Source organism: Alternaria alternata (genome assembly GCF_001642055.1).
Source record: "Alternaria alternata strain SRC1lrK2f unplaced genomic scaffold CC77scaffold_7, whole genome shotgun sequence".
Lineage (NCBI taxonomy): Eukaryota > Fungi > Ascomycota > Dothideomycetes > Pleosporales > Pleosporaceae > Alternaria > Alternaria alternata.
Genome location: NW_017306196.1, coordinates 342205 through 363184, shown reverse-complemented (window position 1 = coordinate 363184; position 20980 = coordinate 342205). Strand labels below are relative to the sequence as shown.

Genomic DNA, 20980 nt, shown 5'->3' with positions numbered 1-20980 from the left:
TCGCTTCGTATTCTCGTGGATACTTTAGAAGTTCCGAAGTTGTCCTATTGATTTACTGGATGTCGCAGGTGGCTCCGGCAATGGAGTGTTCGCTTAGGTAGATGCATTCAGCACAACAAGAGGTCTCTGTCGTTCAAGTAAGCATTACAATGAGTAGTCAAATACCGAATCACTATTACATCCTATGGCGATGAGATGTAATCTACTGCTAGTCGGCCTCATGACGTTGACGAAAGGCTGGCTGGATAACCTGCGGAGGCCTCATAGAGCACGTTCGTAGGGTGCCAGGCGGGTCAAACAGCGGAAGCTTAAATCATGAATGTTGCGCAAACCATGTCACTTACTTAACACGTAGTGTATAACTAGAGTAACGCTGTGCAGGTCAGAGACGATGGAGAGCCAGTGCTGAGGTCGTTCAAGAGGAATGCGGGGGAAGGCGCTAAGACGCGGTAACATAGCCAGACATAAGCCTTGCACAAGATCGACCTGACACATCCATTGTCGACTGACTAATGCGCCTAACGCACAAGACTACATTAAAAGTATACGAGAGTCATGAACAGCTCCAAGGCTCTGACTGTGTTTAACCCTGCCACTTTGTACGCCTCTGCCGAAACATAGATACCATACCAATCGGCAGCAGCCCGAAGTCTACTACGTTGAGACCACCGAACTTGTCAATCATCTCCGGGCCGTACATCTGTGTGATCCACTTCCAGTAGGCTTCCATCGAACTCCATTGCGCGGTGATGCCGCGCAAGGTATTCTGACCCTGGAGTTGCTGCTGAGCCTGTAGCACAGGTTCGCTTGCATTTATGGACTTTTCTTGTGGTCGCTCAAGCAACTCCTTGTAAACGTCTAACAAGCTCGCCCTATTGGTAGTTACGAATGCCTCGGTGTATCTGGCAAATTCCTCGAAGGAGAAGAATGTGTCAGGGTCTTCAGGCCTCCAGTTCGCATCCTCGACATTGCGACGCGTGGGACGACGAACGCCCTTATCGAACGCGCGCTTAGCAGTGTTATAGTCACTACGCAAGGTGTTTTCGTACTCATCCAGCAGATCGTATGGGTTCTCCTTGACCGATTCCCGAATTTGCAATAGGCCAACGAATGGAGATTTCAGGTCCAGACCTCCAAGCTCGACGGGGAAGAAGAGAAACCCATCTGGGACGTCTTCGACAGAGAAGCGTTCTTTGATCGTTGTCTTTAGATGTTGCACAATGTTGCCATCGGGGAAAATGCTGTTTTGAATGTGGCGGTGGGTGGCGAGCATCATGTCAACGTGCTCGCGTCCGAAACAATTGGCCGCCATCCCGAAGTTGGAGCTGAAGAAGGTAGCTGCGTAGGAATTCTGTTCCATCTGATCAGCTGTTCTGTCGTGGAACCGATGGACTTGAACTACTTACCCAGATCTGTATATAGTCGATAACACTCTTCATCTTGCCATTCAGCTGCGTGCGCAGCTCTTCCACGTGGCCATCGACCATCTTTTGGTCGATCTTGAACCTTCCACTCTTTGGGTCAAGCTGCAAGAAGCCCCATCGAATGTCGCCCTTCGGCAGGCGATCGTCAGTCTCAGCATCAGAGTCGTGCGAGACGCGAACACTGCCCGTTTTCTTCTCGTCCAGCTGAAGTTACTGTTAGCTAGTCTATCACAGTGATTTTTTGCTCAATAACTAACCTTGACTCCCGTCAAATCAACAAACTTGACAATACTTTCCCAGGCATTAGTACACGTATCATGATCCTGGTTCCAGAACCAAATGTCATCGCCGAGACGGTGTAGGTCTGGCCCGCCAGTGGCTTGGTTCACAGCGAAATCCAAACAGAAAAGCACGGCCTCCCCTAACGTATCACTCAGGGTATGGGAGCCTGGCATTCCTCGGCGGCGCAAGCGAGGCTCGGATGATTGATCGTCCACGAACTTCAGTGGTGCCTGCAGGTAACGCGCAAAGAACTTCTGCCATCTGTTCGATATGCCAAGGAAGTCTAGAACGGTAGAGATGGTTTGATGTGGCAACAATGGATTCCAGGAGTCGAAAGTTGTATGCAGACAGTACAGTTGTCCGTGCAATCTCGTGTTCAGTACGATTTCAGTGGATACGAGGTGAAGTAGGGTTTGCTTCGCTTGCATCGGTTTCTTGGACTGACGGCGGTATTCTTGATCTTCCGGGCTATACGTATCTCTGTCGTTCTCCATTTCCTCTTCCTCCATAGACTCGCGCTGCCCTGACTCTGAAGAAGCAGCTAGCACCCCATTGTAACCGGTAGACATTCTTGCTGTCTGCATTGTACGACCTCTGCCTAGTTCCTGGCTCGCAATGGAGTGCATTCCCTGTACCGATGCCCTTCGACGCTTTTGGACAACGTAATCTCCGTACTCTGCCTCCTCTTCACCTTCGTCTGCCTCAATTTGCTGAGTGTCATAATCTAGCAATTGGTGGACAAAATATCTATTGCGATGTATGCTTTCGCGCTTCTTTTCAACGGTCGAGTGAACTCGAATGCCTTGGTCGCCCAGAAAAAATGATCGTCGCAGACGGTCGGTTTTTGAAACTTCTGTGAAGTTTCTCTTCCAGGCTACATGCTTGTGCATGTCCAAGAATGCCGATTTGAAGAACACGGACCTAAAAGTTGAGCAGTTAGAGACAACATTCTGGATCATTTGAGTGGACGACGACTCACCACTTCACACCAATGTGATGGAGAAAGATGGCCTGAAGAAGGTCCGGATCGAAGTGGATGGAGAAGTCACCGTTAATCTTTCTTCTCTGCTCTAACAGGACATATGGCCCCCAGGTCCAACGATCAAGGGCCGTCATGCGCACGTTGAGGATGTCACATAACTCCGCGAGTATCACGTCTGTGAATCGTTAGCTATGAGCACTCTAGAAACTCCATGCGTACTTACCGTTGCTTAGAAAGTCTCTGAGCGCCTCTCGCTTCTCGTTTGAGAGAAGATTGGAGTTCAAAAGCCCTTTTATGGTTGAGCGAAGGGTACTGTTGTTGAAGGATGTCGAGCTCTTGAAACTCAGCTCGAAGTCTTCGACCTTTTGGCGCAACTTCAGAATTGCAGCGGAGCCGTCTTTACTATCTGTCTTGAATAGCTCATCAAGATATGATCTCAGAGCTTGCTCGTCTACTTCGGCCGCGTTGAAGACGTCTTTCTCCCACTCAGCACGGGATGCAAGCTTCTTAGCACCAGGTATTTCCTCAAAGCTCTCGCCCATCTCAATATCGCCATCTTCGCTTGCATGTCTCTCGGAAGAGAGCCATTCAGTGACAAGTTTGCCGTAGAGGTCGGCATACTGAAACTTGGTGGACTGAATCGACAGGTATCTTAAGAGGGTTTCTTCCCAATCCGAAAGAACGTCAGATGAAACGGAAGGGTCGAAACGCGCCTGCTCGATGAAGCGATCGAGGTTCTTGAGGTCAGTCTCGAAACGCACGTTTCTAGATGATCCACTAATCACTGATCCTGTACGGCCGTTCTTGGTCCTTTTTTCTGTCTGGAAACCAAGACATGCTTTTGAGCCGTCAAGGAGGAGACACAGTCGCTTTAGCGGGTCTGTTTCAGCTTTCGCAGCAGCGACGAGTGCAGCATAATCTTCTTCAAAGACAGTGCGCTGCTTCGCGAGTTCTTCGAGTTTTGTGGTTGTGATCGTCTGGAGCGTCGCGCCAAATACACTACCCGATGAAGTCGCCATGGCCAATGACACAAGCGTATACTATGGGCGATATCTCGGTGATTTGGCTGTAGAAAGGGGTCTGAAGATACTTTTCGGTTCTGAGCACTAGGATCGGGCAAACAGCGGCGGCGAACGCCAGTACTCACAGACTTGAGGGTGAGAGGCCTTGGATAGAAAGCCGAAGAGATCACCAGGCTATATAGAGACGCAATTGCACTTCTGTAGGCAGCAGGCGCTTGGCAAGGCAGCCTTGGTGTGCATTTTTATCCAGCCTGTAATGCGGGGATCACTCAACACCCGAATATGCTACATTCTGTTGGAAATCACAACTTACCAGTGATGTCACTACGTATTGAAACCCAGTGGCGGGTTTGGCAATGAAGCATTGGAGGGATACTGGACACATCTAAACGACGTCGTGTTTAAACGATGCGTTGCCATTCGAGATCCAAAATGTAAAATCATAGATACGGTGAGCTTCGAGACCTTTGAATATGGTACATCGAGCGCTGATGGAGCTTGTTCTGCGAGAACAGGGTTTTCGTACTATGGACAGAAGGAGTTGAAGCTCGCTCAGGTGAGAAGTGACATAGGTGGCGTCCTTCCTATCGATAAGTGCACGGGCCTCCTTTCTCGACAATAACCTCTACTGTGCTGTGCCTCTCGACCCCTCGTCCGACATACTCTGACTCATTAGGCTGCTGCCTTCTCATACATTGCTCTCTGGAACAGCTCATGCAGCTTCAATATGCTCGGGCTCATCGGTGGTATGACTTGGCAGAATGCTACGCCGCAGACCCCAGCTTCGAAATCGAGATACCAGGTCATGCTCGGTACACCTCCCCAGAAGACGGTTCCAGGGTTCATACGTCCTTGCTGGCCCTGTTCAACAATCATCCCAGCGAACGACCATTGCTTCTCAATATCTGTTGGCAGACACATGCCGAGATACTGCGTATGCAGCGGTGAACACTTGAGGTAGTTGTTGAACTCTTGTTTGCACTTCTTATCGAGCTGTGGCTTGAAGAGCTCCGTCCAGGAAGCCTCACCTAACAGCTTGGGGTCGTGCCTTAGAACGGACTGGAGGAAAGCAAAGTAGGCTTCAGCGCTCGAAAAGCATCCAGCGCCCCCCAAGCAGTCGGTGGCACCGAACAGGACGTCAAAGCCATTAGTATCTGCTACCGGGCCTTCACCCTGTTCGTTTAGTGTGCTGATAGTCGCCATCCGATCCTCTATGTCGGGTCTCGTTTTTGGGTAGAAGGTAATGTCATGTATGCCCAGTGGCGTCCATATCTTCTCTTTCATGAAGGCGTTGAGTGTCTTCCCGGACACTTTTTCGACGAGTTTACCCGCCCAATCTGAGCCTGCGCCATATCTGAAGCTAGTGCCTGGCTCGTATAGAAGCGGCAGAGTGGACTTTTCCTCTACAGTCGGTCCACACCAAGGGGTCTCTCCACGACTTGCACGCCACTTCATCAGATCAGGATTGAACCAGTCATACTCATGGCCATTCGTGTGACTCAGTAGCATCCTGTTTTGGTCAGATAGGCAGCAGCTAATAGACTAGTGCGAACTCACCTCAGGGTGATCGGCGTCGTATGAGGCACAGTGACCGCCTCATTTTTCTGGTCGTCGAAACCGGTCATGATGCCGTACTTTCCAATACTAGGCAGATGCTTGGCTACGTCTTCATCGAGCGTGATAAGTCCTTCTTCAACGCACTTCAAGGCTGCCACGGCGGTCACGAGCTTTGTCATCGATGCGATAGCGCATATTGTATCAAGCTGGAAAGGGCGTGTCGAGCCCTCTACGAGCGACTGAACACCTTTTGCACCCGAGTAGAGGATCTTGCCTGCTCAATTATCAGATACTATTCATACGAACCGCGTACGATTACACACCATCTTTGTCACCCGCGAGTAAAGCATATCCGGGAAGGATCTTGTCTTCGATAGCTTTATCGTACGCCTTTTCAAATTCTGTCATGTTGGCTGTGCTTTGACTATGGGCTTGTCAACTACGAGGATGGGATGTGATCTCAAAGTCACTCTTATATCCACCATTATACTGTCGCGGATATCAGAGGCATTGTAGGGTGTACTTAGATCGTGTACATGCTGACTGCATGCTGCAATGGTCAGAATTAATACGACTCAGCCAGCCGATGAGTGCTTGGCTAATGACCAATCGACTTTATTCCCATTCATCTGACGACTCTACTCCATACCGACATTCAGCTCCATCCAACTCATGCGCTTACTTCGATTCCAGGTACATGCACCGAGGCTTACACGAGACACATTGGGTCTAGATTGGGTACAGCTCCCTGGCTACATTTCAGCTGGGGCAACGCATCCGACGACATCTACGACCTCCTGCATAATCGTGGCACACTCTCGTACGAACAGTTATTCCTTGGTTGTGCAGCTTGTGTCAAGGTTGCCGATCCTAAGCGCCTGAGCGCACAGCGGCTGACGGGAAAAACAATCGTAAGCTCGGGAGAAGACAAACCCGGGGCCGCTCTTCCGTAACACGCCAAGCGCGTTAGATATTCCGCGACGATACCCACTGCGCTTGCGACTAGTTATTTCTGGTGGTCATCCGATTCCATTCTCATTTGGTCGCAGCTCCAGTAAGGGCCACCACTTTGACTGTTAGGGGCGGACAACGCGTTTGGCATTGCCGAAGTCTCATCATTCGCGCACAATGCATGTGCTCTCATACCACGAAGGAATGCAAATCTTATCCTAATTCCACCCATCAGAGGGATATTATTAAATATACTCATTAGCTTTGGTCATGTTTTTTTTGTGGATACAGTGTTGCCCTTGCGATTGCGTTCGAGCTCGCCCAGGTGCGCTTGTTTAGGAGCTACAGCCCTATTCTTTGACAGCGCTAGATCGTTGCTCCACGCTTCTGGTAACTTGGATACCTCCTCCTTTCACAGGCAATATGTATTCTTCACTGCCAGTAGTGCCTTGCCCATGCACCATGTTCACCATCTGATTATCCTCGAGGGCAACCCACTCCTCATCCCTTCCACTCAAACGGCTCTTTATAATCGGGCGTTTCGCGTAGCCTGCTGCAGGTGTATGTTGAGGATTGGTGCCGCCGCTGCTTCCGAGTTTGAGTACGCGCTGGAGGAGAGGGCGAAGTGTGGCAACGCATCCTACGATCATGCCGACGCCATTCTCGGCGTAACCCCACAGGATCACCTTCGATACACCATCTGGTGGGGAGGTTAGTTGTTTATCCGGTGGTTGCGGCAAGGGCGATCCGGAGAAGGGAGATTACTTACGGAGGTAATCGGTCGAGCTCGTGAGATTTACAGTATAGACCAGGCGGATGCAGGCTGAAAGACTCGCTCTGTAACGCATTAGACGGCGATCGCGTTCCCAAGACATAAGCGAGACTTACAAGGCACCGAGGCCGAGAATGACACCGACCGAAAGCTTAGCATTACGGTTCAACTGTACATTCCAAAGCAGCGGTATGGGCAAGAGCGCGCAGAACCAATCCGTCGCAATGTTGACCGCAGTCGTCGCGTAGTATATGTCCGCCAGTGTTTGCGCTGGGTTGCATTTCCCACCAGGGGTCGAAGTATCCCAAGCCCACGACACCGGAGTGCACTGAAAAATGATGTACAACATCGCAATCAGGTTCATGACGATGAACATGGCCGAAACGACCCACAGGGCGTAGATGTAGGTAACTCTTCGTGATGCGATGCGGATGAGCATGAATGTGATGCTCATCTTAATTGGGATGATAGCCGCGCAGTAAAATACTTCGAAGAAGAAGAAGAACTTCATGACTTAGCAGGTAGAGATACAAGCGCTGAATAGCAACATACCTCCATTCCTTGTACTTTTTCTTGATCACTTAGTCTGGAGTCGTGGACTCCAACTCCACTGAAAGCACCCCCTATGCATGCTATCGTCAAGCCGGTAAAGGGGACCTATATCACCATAAGCTGAGCTGTCCAGAAGGATGACCTAGAGGTTTACTTACAGTGGCAGCTGTCATGCTCCAGTCGTCTAAGCCCCAAGCATTGTTGTGTAGTCTCGTATAGACTCGTAACCCGAAAAGAGTGAACGCGATTACTGTCAGCGCGATGACCGAGGCAGCAAGTTCAGGAGCATTGTCGCCGTAGTAAGTCATAGTGATACCCTAACGCTGACAGCCGCGATGTGGGGGATGAAGGGATGAGATATACAAAATGATCCACGCAAGAAAGGAACGACTAGGGAGGAAGCTTGTGGAAACACATCAGGATGCAACGCAAAGACGCATGTGCTTCAGGACATTGCGATCAGTTGTGAAGCAGGCTTAACCGGAGGGAACAAGCCGAACTGGTTTCAAGAAGGGAAAGAATTGGACGCATATCAACCTGTTATCGGTGATCTCCCGGGAATCCCTAGTACCCACCCCAGACCAACGAATAATTCGACAGTTGTGTTGTGCACAAGCCGCCAGAAAGACCCACGCAGGACGAATTTTCTTCGCTTTCTAGCATAGCTCCTGGGGCGGATATTAGGATCCTGCTGGAAGGAACAGCGAACCACACCCGAAGGGCGTTCCCGTCTCGAGGTTAGATACATATGGCGCGGGTCGCCTAAAGATGACACCGGTGAAGCTGGCACGGCTGGACCAAGTCCTCGGTGCCATTGCGTGCCTGGCTTCTGAGCGGCTGTTATAGCTGGACCCTGAAGGATGAGAGGATTCGAGACAACGCTTCGCGTGCGTTGTGTCCATGGAGTGGCCCTGTTGGAATGTAGGGATATTGGCATTCTGATACAACGTGCCGTGCGGACTTCATCAAACAGTGATCCTACGATGCTTTTTATCGCAATACCAAGAGAACATTATCCGGAGAGATCGCCATTGTCTACCTTGTCGCTGTTGTATAACCGTGCCCAGCGTGCCGTGAGGCTGCTAGCCGCGACGGCTGATGAGCTCGTCGTCGGTAGGGGATACGGGTAGCGCAGGTCGCTGGTGAACCTGCGTTAGTCGAAGCTCGCTTGAGAAATGCTCCGCAAAAGGCCCGAATACCATACCCTGTACCTTGGATTAACGACTCCAACCGCATCGCATATGCATCGGAAACGGCTCGCGAAGAGGCACGGGTGGAAGGGGCTCATGGAGGATGGCAGAAAGCATGGGGAAGGGATGCGAATGCGATGATTACTCTGAACCCCCTGAATAGCTCGGTGCACTCATTCCTAGTGGAGCGCGTGACCGGGCTTCTCAGGGCATGCCGTCTCGTGCGAGGGATGCAAGAGTGCAAGTGCCAACCAACATCATACTGGACAGCGGCACATGTAAGGTATAGTAATGCCAGTGGTGGGGGCGAAGAGTCAGCGTGCCGTCACCTTACGTACCTAGGGTACCCAACAGACGCGACTTCCTATGACGTAAACATATAGCGCTACCTAAGCACAAGCTTGCTCTAATCCTACGAAACAGCTCCCGAATAGTTCCCTTGTCTCGATCCGTCTCTACACATGATAAATCTTATCTGGGATTTGTTTACGGTTTGACAGCCTGCACATATAGGTGTCAGAACCTTGGAAGTGTCACCGCAGCTCACACTATATACAATGGGGGCCCTTAGGGGCCTTTGGCATCTATCTGACTGTCACTCGGAAGCCTGTAACTACTGACGATCTGTCCAACAGCAGTTTACGGTGCTTTCCATGGAGTCCGTAAGTTAATTGCATCCAATAGATGGGAAGGCTACCTCAGTGGACCCATGACATTGTAGTGCTTAGGTATGCTTACAGGGCCGACGGTACATATCCCGGGAATTTGTCAATCTACGTACCCACAGGTTCACCTGCTACCATCCCATCCGCACCGTATAGTTGACCTCCGAGTTTGGCGACCGACAAATCGACAGGCTACTTCTGTAGTACGCTCCATCCCCCATGTTCGCGCTCGAGTCGACGAGAACGAACACTATTGGTACCTCTGGTCTAAGCTATGCTTCTAGATCCAGGATTGCCTTCGACTGATGAGCGCAGGACCAAAAGATCAGCATAGGATTATCCAGAGTATAATGCTTCGACTGTCGACTATGTCTGATTAGCAACGACATGCGAAATCAGTTCGGAACTAGCCTGTTAGAATTCGGTTGCCTACACCAGCTCAACTCTTCCTGACGTGTGGCTCTAATATCCGGAGGTCCACTCCCACCCTCACAGTTATAGTATAAGAACCCCTGTGAGTGCGAGTCGATTACTGCACCACGTAGATCGCTCTCGACAAGCACAATATTGCTTCTTACGTGGTCTTCTTGAGCACCGATGATGGTTTTCTGACGTTACTAAGCGATTACAGTGGCCGATTTGCTCTCTTTTCTTTTCCTCTCCGAAGTGTAAACCCTACAGGACCCAACGATTGGGTTCGTTGCTACAGATTCTCTGCATTCGAAAGTTGAGTTTTTCGCCTTCTTGATCCGACAATTAGCAGTTGGTCTGCTGCGTACCATCATCCAATCGCAGATCCCTCTGCGGAATGATGTACCTCGAATATGCTCAAGGTGTGAGTGTGAAAAAGTGTACCTCCGCCGACGCTCCCGCTGGCAAAGTTTCCATGCCACGTAGCTTCTTGGACATATACACAAAGCCGCATACACGTCAACCCTTTGAAACTTCTGATGCGGTAATCTTTGGAAGAAGGAGAAGAGAGAATTTCCGAGTTTGGTGCGATGGTGCCTCACTTTGTTCATCAGCTTTCGCCGCTGCGAACCATGGGACTTGGGAGATACTTGGGAGATCATGGACCTCCACTATGCCAGCTAGAAGATTAAGTATTATACTATGTGTAATCTCTTGAGCGATTTAGGCCGTCGTCTAACACGCATAATTCGCACGTTCGACCCGGCCAGCCTCGACACTCTTCCATTCTTCCTCAGCACTTATTCACCAGGACACTTGACTCTCTGATCAGTCGTAGCAGTTTCATACGCTGGAGGACGGTGCAAATAGCTGATGTTGCCCAGCCAAACAATAACGCGCGTCGCTGCATTGTACCTGGCACACATCTGTACGACCTGGTGGTTCCTCTTGGCAATGTTGTTTTAGTCGATGCAGACTGTGAATTCTCATGTATTCCACGAGCCCCTAAGTGCGGGAAAAGCAGTATATCAGAGGCTAGGTCCACATGTCAAGCTAGGATCGGAAGAAGCAAGGAAGACGCGTAGTGGGCGTGAGCGAACCCATGGGGTAATGTTGAATAGATGGGTTTGAGATGAGTGCAAATAGCAAGGGGCTTTGTCGAAGTCAAATGGGCTCGATGTTGGACGCGTAAGACATGGGCGATGTGTGATTGAGGTTTCAGAGGGGTGGTGCAAAGCGTGATGGAGGAAGTTCGGGGTGCAAACAGGCGTCGCACACTCAGATCAGGTTGCACATGTCAAGGCGTCGGTGCCCAATCGGGCGAGCGTCATGCGCGCCTGCCGTCAACAAAGATAAGAATTCGGAATGTGGTCGTGGAGATGCAGGAATGGGAGGGCAGAATGAGTGATTCGAGGGCAATAAGCCTGATCCATGGAACCCTTGTGAGACGAGTGTTGTGTTCACCCCGCCATGCCACCTGCTGTTAGTCTTTTCCCCACCAACAGACGACCAACGCCCAGACAGTCGCGCCGTCATCACGTCTCTTGTCTCAGTCTCGCGCCCGACGAAGCCAAACAGCACCCACGGCTTTTGATAGACAGCGGCACTTTACCCTTTCCCGACGCCACTCGACGAAGAGGGGGAAAGTGAAGTGGGGCTCCGCTAAGCCACCCTATGCGTGAGCTAAATCGCTGCTCGCCCAACGACATCACCACAGCACGACGACGACTCCGCCATTGTCGCCTGCCTCCATCACATACGCGACCCTCCCGCCGCCGCCGACCAGGACGCGTTGGAACGGCTGTTTCTCGCGCGCGCAAGTAGCTTACGTGACGGGTGTCTACCCGAGCGCTGTCGATCCCTGGTAGCCTGCCCTCGCTGGGCACGTTTGTCACGCCGTCGCCTCTGTCGGTGAAGAAATCTCCTGACGCCCTCTTCGCCCCAATCCAGCACATACGATCCTCACCATGGCGAACGTCGACGAAACCGTTGCCAATGTGCAACGCAAAATCGACCGCGAGAGGGCCCTCATCAATGCCGCCAATGCCATGCGCCAGTCCACCAACAACCCGGCCGTACTTTCCCGTCTCGATGGACAGATCAAAGATGGCCGCCGGAACATCGACTACTTCGAGTCCAAGCTGCGGGACTTGGACGTGCAGAGGACGTCCACCGGCATGGAGAATATGAGTCTGCAGCCAGGTAGCCGTGGCCCCAACAACCCGCTGACGCCTCCCCCGAAAGACGGCTGGAACGGGTACATGCAGCAAGACCAGGGCGGCTATGGAGGCCCTCAAAGCCAGTATAGCCAGCTTAGTGGCGGAGAAGCTCTACAGCCTCCTCGCGCGCCATATGCTCCGCCAGCACCCGGCGCGCCCAACAAGCGGCCCAACTACAGCAAACTGGGTACATCTATACTTCTTGCGACAATGCTATGCTTTGCTAACACGCGCAGACCTCATCAAATATGACACCCCGCATCTCGGCCCCCGCATTCAGCTCATGCTGTCCCAGCTCGAATTCAAGCTCAGTGTTGAAAAGCAGTACAAGGACGGAATCGAGAAAATGGTGCGGTTATACCAGATGGAAGGCGACCGCAAGAGCAAGCAAGATGCCGAGGCCAAGCGTATCGAGAGTAACCAGAAGATTCAGCTGTTGAAGCACTCATTGAAGCGTTACGAGGATCTCCATGTCGACATTGAGGGCGATGCTGGCGGCGATGGTAAGCTCCAACTAGACTAACTGCCGATATATACTCATCCTACGCAGACGATAGCTTGAACATCCCAAGTCAAAGAAAACCTTTGAGCGGTCACCTTTCCCTACGCGTACACGCCGTCGCCGATGTCGACCACGCAGCCACTGGGCGCTTTAGTCGAGGCCCAGAAACTTTTGTCAACATCAAGGTCGAAGACGCAATCAAGGGTCGTACAAAGCCCACAAGGAACGACCGCTGGACAGACGAAGTCCACGACTTTGCCATTGACAAGGCCAACGAAATCGAGATCACTGTATACGACAAGACGGGCGACCATCTTCTGCCCATCGGCATGCTTTGGGTCCGCATATCAGACATTGCTGAGGAAATGCGAAGGAAGAAGATTGAGACGGAGCTTGCAAACTCCGGCTGGGTGGCTGCCGACAAGATGGGAGGCGCAGCTGGCATTCAACCCGATATGCAGTTCCAACCGCCACCAGGACAGAACTTTTCAGGCGCCGGTTCTGGCCCCGGGGGTGCCCCAGGTGTTGCAAGACCGCAGGGTGGTCCTCAGCCCCAGACTGGTCCCATTATGATTGACGATTGGTTCTCGCTGGAGCCGGTAGGTCGTATCCACCTTACCATGTCCTTTGCCAAGAACACCGGCAACAAGCAGCCTTTCGATCTTGGTCTTGGTCGTAAAGGTGCCGTTCGTCAGCGTAAAGAGGACGTCGTTGAGCAATACGGACACAAGTTCGTCCAGCAGCAGTTCTACAACGTCATGCGTTGTGCTCTCTGTGGAGAATTCCTCAAGTATGCCGCTGGTATGCAATGCTCAGACTGTAACTATACGTGTCACAAGAAGTGTTACCCCAAGGTTGTCACCAAGTGTATCACTCAGTCCAACGCCGAAACCGATCCAGACGAGGCCAAGCTCAACCACCGCATTCCCCATCGCTTCGAAAACTTTTCCAACATGGGCGCCAATTGGTGCTGTCACTGCGGTTATGTCCTTCCCCTTGGTCGGAAGCAAACCAAGAAGTGTAACGGTAAGTGATTACACCATCTTGACTTGTAAAACTCACTAACGGTTGTTCAGAATGTGGTCTCACCTGTCACGCACACTGCGTTCACTTTGTACCCGACTTCTGCGGTATGTCGATGGAGGTGGCTAATCAGATTTTGATGGAAATCAAAAAGGCGAAAAGAGGTCAATCATCGTCAGGCCCAAGTATGAGCCAACGAACCCTACGAGAGAAGCCGTCAAAACCTCTGCCACCAGCGCAACCACAATCACCTGGCCACCCTGGACAGGAGCAAGCACAGTCTGACAGGTACTCTTACGGTAAAGAGCAAATGAGTCCTCCACCAGGCCCTCCACGACAACAATCCTATCCTACATCGGCAGCGTCAATCGATGCGGCACGGGCATCTTTCTCTACGTCTGGATCTTCTGCCGCTCCCACATCGCCTACTGCAAGTTCGCGACCCTCATCAGGCCCACGCACTCAGTCTTCCGTGGCTGCGGCTGCAGCTGCCATGAACAAGACTGCAGCTCAGCCTGCCTATGGCCGTAGTAACACCGACTACCAGCCGCAGAGCGGAAGGTCATCAGGTAGCGGATACCCAGCAGACCAGCGCATACCACAGCAACAGGCTCCTCAACCAGCTACCTACGACCCATCGGCCTATGCGAACATTCCCAACTACCCACCGAGCCATCAACAGCCTGCACCAATGCCATCTTACCCGCAAAAGTCTTCGTACCCGCTACCACAACAACCGCCACAGGCACAACAGCAGCCTCCGCAGCAGAAGATGCAAGAACCTCCAGCGCCCGCGAAACAACCCCCCTCCGCAGTGATAGAGGCACCAGGAAAGAAGGTCACGCCTGCAGCCAACACACAAGGAACTGGAAAGAGGATAGGCTTGGACCACTTCAACTTCCTCGCGGTCTTGGGTAAGGGTAACTTTGGAAAAGTCATGTTGGCAGAGACAAAAAGCACCAAGCAGCTTTACGCTATCAAGGTTCTGAAGAAGGAGTTCATCATTGAGAATGACGAAGTAGAGAGCACGCGCTCAGAGAAGAGAGTCTTCTTGATTGCCAACAAGGAGAGGCATCCGTTCCTACTGAGTCTGCACGCATGTTTCCAGACCGAGACCCGTGTGTACTTTGTCATGGAGTACATCAGTGGTGGTGATTTGATGTTGCACATTCAGAGAGGCCAATTCGGCACCAAGCGCGCACAGTACGTGTACGAAACGACAAGAGAAGAACTATTGCTAACGATGACATAGGTTCTACGCGGCTGAGGTCTGCCTCGCACTGAAGTACTTCCATGAGAACGGTGTCATCTACCGAGATCTTAAATTGGATAACATTCTACTCACTCTAGATGGACACATCAAGATTGGTGATTACGGTTTGTGCAAGGAAGAGATGTGGTACGGATCAACCACCAGTACCTTCTGTGGTACTCCCGAATTCATGGCACCAGAGGTAGGTCACATGATCCAGTATACCAGAAAGCTGCTAACACAAGTCTGTAGATTCTTCTCGACAAGAAGTACGGCCGAGCAGTCGACTGGTGGGCTTTTGGTGTTCTCATCTACCAGATGCTTCTCCAGCAATCGCCCTTCCGTGGTGAAGACGAAGACGAAATCTACGACGCCATTCTTGCCGACGAACCACTCTACCCCATTCACATGCCGCGCGATTCCGTATCAATCCTCCAGAAATTGCTTACCCGTGAGCCTGAGATGCGTCTCGGATCTGGGCCGACTGACGCGCAAGAGATCATGTCACATGCTTTCTTCAGGAACATCAACTGGGACGACATTTACCACAAGAGAGTAGCCCCACCGTTTACGCCGCAGATCACTAGCCCGACGGATACTAGCAACTTTGATACCGAGTTTACAAGCGTCACACCTGTGCTTACACCCGTGCAGTCTGGTACGTTGACACATCCCCACCGCTCATTTCTGTATATATGTGCTTTTACTAATGACGTGTTTAGTGCTTTCGCAAGCCATGCAGGAAGAGTTCCGTGGCTTCTCGTACTCGGCTGATTTCGCCTAAGCTTGCCTTGCCTTACATTTGATACCCTAGGCTTCGTTTGGGAAAATGGGTTGTTCCTTTTGCTTTTGTGTTAGCGTGCTCAACAACTGCCTTGGCGACGAATGGGCGGTGGGAAGGGGTGCACCAGTACGTATCTTTGTTAGCATCAAAAGTGCAGCGTGCTAGTGTAATAATGTCTCGAGTGAACGGTAGAAGGGTATAATCACGCATGGATATGTTCGGCTCGAGAAGGACTTGTGTATTGGCGCGGTTTACTGTAGGGCGAGATGTTTCGGGAGTGAACAATTGAGCGATGATCCAGCAAGGACAACCGATATTACAGGATAGACGAAACAAGTTCCTTCAATTTCATATCACGCTTTATCTCTGATACTCGCGCTCCGAGCAGAGGACTCGATTTGTTCACTGACCCTCAGTAAGCACCCTCGTCCAGTCAAACTTTCTCCACCCCTTTCTCCAGCTTTCCAACCTTCTATCTCCCTTGACCCATCTGCCCTGCCTCTTGACAACCTCAACATCTACATCGAGCATACCTCCTAAGACTTCTCTAGCAAACAGATCGCCCCTAGGCCAGGCCCTCTCGTCTTCAACAATGTGTCCCAGCCCGCCATCAAGCTCAAACCAAACATGGAAATATGGCATCTCCTTTGCCAAACTCCGGCGGAAAGCCTGTTTACCCAGGCCATCCCGACTCGCCTTTTGCGTATTGATGAGCGGTTTATGCTGCGTCCAGTCACTGGCTTGTTCAAGGATCGCTTCTTTGAAGAAAGCAGGCGCCGTATCACCTAGCTCGAAGGGAATAGGTACAGCATTCAGAGCCGCATGACCCTTTCTACCAGGAAAAGCAGCATTTTCATAAAAGACGACGTCACGACCTTGTTCGTGATACATGCGCGTTAGGCACTTCATGAAGTTGCGCAGTTCCTCCCACTCGTCGTCGTCGCATTCAAGAAGGTTTGTGCGGTGTTGAATGGGGACTATGACGGCGCCACCAGAGCTAATCTCAGGTTCTGTAGGGAGAGTCAAGAAGACGCGTGTTGCTAAGCTGACGATGGAAGCTACGGGTGGCTGCGGGGGTGATTTATCTTCATGGTGGCATAACGGACAGGAATCGAGTATCTTGTTCATCTTTGTGTAGTCTTGGATTGCAGCGTTGCGTAGGTTGATTGAGGACTTTGGGGCGCGGGCAGCGAGTTTGGTAGCGTTGTCGTCAATGTAGTCGAGGTCGTTGTCGAACTTTGAGTCTTTTGCTATCTTTTCAGCGAGGATAGCACCTTCGCCACCTGCTTGGTTCTTGGTGCGGCGTTCTTGCCGGACCATGTCATCGATGGACATGTCTTCGTTTTCTTTGACAAGACCGCGCTCGGTGCCGCGTTTATTAGTCAGGGCTATGACTTCTCCTTGACGGCCGCCGGCTAACATGCGATTGTCCATGGCGTTTAGTACGACGACGTCGCGATCTTTGGAAGTTGAAGTGTTGGCCAGGGCGGCGTTGTACTCAGCTTCTAGCTGGGCTGCTTCAGGGGCTTTCTTCATCTTCGCCTTCATCATCTGAGCTTTCAGCCTGTTGAGCTCGGTCTGGCTGAGCATAACGGTATTCGTTGTCGGTTGGGGATCTTGTACTAGTTCTCCTTGTGGTGGTTCTGAAGGTTCGTGCGACTCGCGAGACTGTCTGTGGATGCCTGCCTTGAGCTTCCGTTCTTGGAAGAGTTCGCCGGATGGTTTCTCTTTGCCAACGTAGTCTTTACCATACATCTTTCTGCGGTCCAACTCAATCTCCTCTTCGCGCGCCTCATCAAAGTCTCGTAGATCGCCGTACTTCTCCATTGCTATTTCTTCCACGCTTCGCCCTGATTCCTCGGCGTTCCGGTAAATGCCCTTCAGCTTCGTCATACGCCATTGTGCGCCCGAGTCGCCAAATGTGTAGCTGACTTCTCTCTGCGCTGGCTCTTCAGCAACGGTTTCTTGGCCCTTGGGATCCGCCAAACCACGGTTCAGTTCTGCGTGATGTATCTTGAGCGCAGGTTGTCCCTCATCCGACGCCCTGACGTATGTAGCCTTCTCTTCCCTCTTCTTCCGCTGCACGTAGTCGACGTCCATAGATGACGGCGCCTTCATCCAGTCGTCGCGTTGCAGATCTGCCGTCGCCGCGTCTTCGAGTTGTTGGTCTAGAATGTCGTCGTCTGGCGGCGCATAGTCCTTTTCCTGGGGATCCTCACCTCCGGAAGACTCATCTTCGTCGTAGTGTCGCGACTTGCGCTTTCGCGTCAATCGATCTTCCTCGTCACTTGACGCGGGCTCCTTGTGCTTCCGTCGCGACCGATCATCTTTGTCATCTCTTTCTTTCCTCTTCCGCCGTGCACGCTCTTCCGATGTCTCACGATGGTGTCGCGATCGCTTGTGGCGGTGGTCTCGGTCGTCGTTGTCGTGATGGCGCGATGAACGATGTTTGTGGTGGTGCCTGTCGCGACTCCTGCTCCGGTCGCGCTTCTTTCTTTCGTCCTTCTTTTTGCTCTGCGCAAGTTCCTTTTCAAAGTCCTCTAGACCCATGTTTGCGACGAGTCTATGTCAATCGGTGTTGATAGGGTTAAGTCGCGTGAAGAAAGTTTGGACATGGGCTCAGAGCTAGGGCCTGACATCACCGCGGCGGATTCCCTAGCGCGTCCGCGTCCGCCCCGCCTAAGAATTTCTAGAACAACTCCAACTGTACAATCCACCATCACCAACGTTCCTTTAGCTGACCCTGAGTACAAGATATCGCCAGTGCTCCCCCGATATCATCCCACCATCGCGACACGAATCCGCTCCAACCTGACCTCCACTCACTGTTCATATCTCCAATCACACATACGACGCCCGGAATGTCCTCCGCAAATGCTCCAGAGGGCTCTGCGCCTGTCGCGAACCCCAATACACCCGTTTCGATAGTCTGCGTGGGCATGGCTGGAAGTGGCAAGACGACCTTCATGCAGCGTCTTGTCTCACATCTCTACACCCATCCCGATCCAACCCAAAGTGAACCCTCCGTCTCTAAGTCATCTCCGACACCGCCGTACATCATCAACCTCGATCCTGCCGTTCACCATGTCCCATTCACGCCCAACATCGACATTAGAGACAGCGTCAACTACAAGGAGGTCATGAAGCAGTTCAACCTAGGACCCAACGGCGGCATCCTGACAAGCTTGAACTTGTTCAGCACAAAGATTGATCAGGTCATTGGTCTGCTGGAGAAGCGAACACAGCCGCCGCCGCCAGTAGAGGAGCCAGAGCAAAGCACGGTTGAGTTCATGACGAGTGGAGGCAAGGACAAGCAAACGGCACCGGCTCAGCAACCACAAGTGAAGCATATCTTAGTGGACACGCCAGGGCAGATCGAGGTCTTCGTTTGGTCTGCAAGTGGAGAGATTCTACTCTCAAGTTTAGCCAGTACATTTCCCACCGTCATCGCATACATCATCGACACGCCGCGCACAACCAGCACAAGCACCTTCATGTCCAACATGCTTTACGCCTGCTCCATTCTCTATAAGACAAAGCTGCCTATGATCCTTGTCTTCAACAAGACCGATGCACAGGATGCCCAATTTGCCAAAGATTGGATGACCGACTTTGAGGCCTTCCAAGCCGCCCTGCGTAACGAGGAAGAGGGTGGTAGCTTTGGCGGTGAAGGCGTGGGTGGAGGAAGTGGATACATGGGTAGTTTACTGAACAGCATGTCACTGGTTCTCGAGGAATTCTACAAGCACCTCAGTGTTGTCGGTGTCAGTGCTATGACGGGAGACGGCATGGATGAATTCTTCAAAGGTGTGCAGGAGAAGAAGGAAGAGTTTGAGCGCGATTACAAACCCGAGCTTGAGCGACGTCGGGCAGAAAGGGAGCAAGAAAAGAAGGCGACACGTGAGCGTGAGTTGGACAAGATGATGAAGGACATGAAGGTTGGAGGCGCGGGCACAAAACCAAAGAGCAAGCCACGAAAAGAAGAGCCAGAGACGGTTAGCGATGCGGAAAACTCAGACGAAGCCGGCATGGTGGATGACCTAGACTACGAGGATGAGATGGACTCAGATGACCCAGAGAACGGCCTGAAGGAGCGATACAGACAGGCTGTTCAGGATCGTGGAGTCGACCAGAACGAGGATCATAGCTTCGCACGATACGTCAACATGGCAAAATTCACATGAGAGAAGCAACCAACAATGCAAAGATACCCGACTCTAGCTATGATAAATGGTTGGGCTTTCACATTGCACGATAGGCGGCCTCGCCTCCAGATTCCTGGTTCAGCTCGGAAAGACACGCGGGCATGTACATGTAAGACCGCGAAGAGAGATGTTGTTGAGAGGATTACAAGCGATATGCATTCGTTGACGAGCCGCAGCGAGACGCCGTGTCAGTGTTTCGCATACCAACCAACACCATTTTTGCACAGGCATGCGCACTGATCCCTTTTAACCCACGCTTCTCGATGCTAAAATGAGTTTGACACGTACAAACTGGCCGTTTCTGCCTCCACATCTTGCCTTCTCGCCATCCTGGCTTCGTTATACCCTCACATTTTCATGTCTGTTTTGGTTACCACAGGCGGGGATGCGCTTGTTTCACCAAAAGAGACGAAATTCAGGAAGCGAATGTTCCACTACAGTGCAGGCAGGGCAGGTAAAGAAGGGCAGCGAGACGATAATCCGCGATGTAAGAGAAGGTATAATTAGTTACACCTGTCAGTTGTCAGCGCCATGCATGCGTAGTGTGTAAGACAAACCCAGAATCTATTCTATATGCCTTTCCAGCAGAATTCATGCTTGCGTGATTCTAGTGTGCTCTTTCGTTCAACTCGGTCTGGTTGATGACTTGGAAAGGTCTAGATGTAGTGGTTCGCTTCGAGATAGTGTTATACAGTATGCTGAATGACCTGTTGCTGAATTCTATTCATTCAGTAGTGTAGACCAGAAACATACTGGATATCCAGCTATACGTTGTCCTACACCCTGTCCTTGAATGGTAATGCTCTAATATGTCGCGACTCATATCTCGGATCTTGCTGCGTGAACATCCATATCGCCTGGGCGCGGCATAGTCTACGTAGATCTACAGTCATGTGTTAGCCATAGCGACAAGGGTCAAAGTTCCCGACCAGGCCCTGGCTTGCAGACCGAGACACTCTGTGGCTTGCAGATTGTAAGATCGATTTGGGAAATGACAGGTCCTGTCGGGTTTCATTGAGATGGGGTACTAGGTTGTCATACTTAGTAGTGTTTAGCGGAATCATTTGTACGTACGGGAAAGGTTACTCGTTTCATGTTGGAATCATCTCTCTGGCAACATATTTGCATTCGTCCTCTTATATCGTATAACCATGGCCTTCGTCTCCTGTTCAAGTATCGGTTCGGTG

General features: G+C 51.5%; 6 protein-coding genes across 6 annotated transcripts; 2 read left to right on the top strand and 4 right to left on the bottom strand.

Moving 5' to 3' along the window:
- Positions 1-583: 583 nt before the first annotated feature.
- CC77DRAFT_932043 (hypothetical protein) lies at positions 584-3707 on the bottom strand (the record flags this gene model as incomplete). Its single annotated transcript, XM_018534243.1, has 5 exons — positions 584-1351; positions 1407-1628; positions 1682-2627; positions 2686-2863; positions 2912-3707. 5 exons carry the CDS (start codon positions 3705-3707, stop codon positions 584-586), a joined length of 2910 nt encoding a protein of 969 aa, XP_018387417.1.
- Positions 3708-4104: 397 nt separating this feature from the next.
- Positions 4105-6174, bottom strand: CC77DRAFT_770330 (beta-lactamase/transpeptidase-like protein). The gene is made up of 3 exons (XM_018533129.1): positions 5591-6174; positions 5268-5541; positions 4105-5220 (listed from the first exon to the last, which is right to left on the bottom strand). Exons 1-3 carry the CDS (start codon positions 5673-5675, stop codon positions 4383-4385), a joined length of 1197 nt encoding a protein of 398 aa, XP_018387416.1. The 5' UTR covers positions 5676-6174; the 3' UTR covers positions 4105-4382.
- CC77DRAFT_772146 (hypothetical protein) lies at positions 6122-8036 on the bottom strand. Its single transcript, XM_018533131.1, has 5 exons — positions 7701-8036; positions 7543-7647; positions 7107-7495; positions 6988-7055; positions 6122-6918 (listed from the first exon to the last, which is right to left on the bottom strand). Exons 1-5 carry the CDS (start codon positions 7848-7850, stop codon positions 6569-6571), a joined length of 1062 nt encoding a protein of 353 aa, XP_018387415.1. The 5' UTR covers positions 7851-8036; the 3' UTR covers positions 6122-6568.
- A 3524-nt stretch (positions 8037-11560) lies between these two features.
- CC77DRAFT_772789 (calcium-independent protein kinase C) lies at positions 11561-15866 on the top strand. Its single transcript, XM_018533133.1, has 7 exons — positions 11561-12214; positions 12264-12530; positions 12578-13555; positions 13606-14755; positions 14805-15006; positions 15057-15229; positions 15673-15866. Exons 1-7 carry the CDS (start codon positions 11776-11778, stop codon positions 15788-15790), a joined length of 3327 nt encoding a protein of 1108 aa, XP_018387414.1. The 5' UTR covers positions 11561-11775; the 3' UTR covers positions 15791-15866.
- On the bottom strand, positions 15595-18184 carry CC77DRAFT_1018994 (cell cycle control protein cwf19). Its single transcript, XM_018524734.1, has one exon. It carries the CDS (start codon positions 18136-18138, stop codon positions 15991-15993), a length of 2148 nt encoding a protein of 715 aa, XP_018387413.1. The 5' UTR covers positions 18139-18184; the 3' UTR covers positions 15595-15990.
- An 86-nt stretch (positions 18185-18270) lies between these two features.
- On the top strand, positions 18271-19961 carry CC77DRAFT_772513 (hypothetical protein). The gene is made up of 2 exons (XM_018533132.1): positions 18271-18294; positions 18343-19961. Exon 2 carries the CDS (start codon positions 18450-18452, stop codon positions 19770-19772), a length of 1323 nt encoding a protein of 440 aa, XP_018387412.1. The 5' UTR covers positions 18271-18294; positions 18343-18449; the 3' UTR covers positions 19773-19961.
- The last annotated feature ends 1019 nt before the right edge of the window (positions 19962-20980 follow it).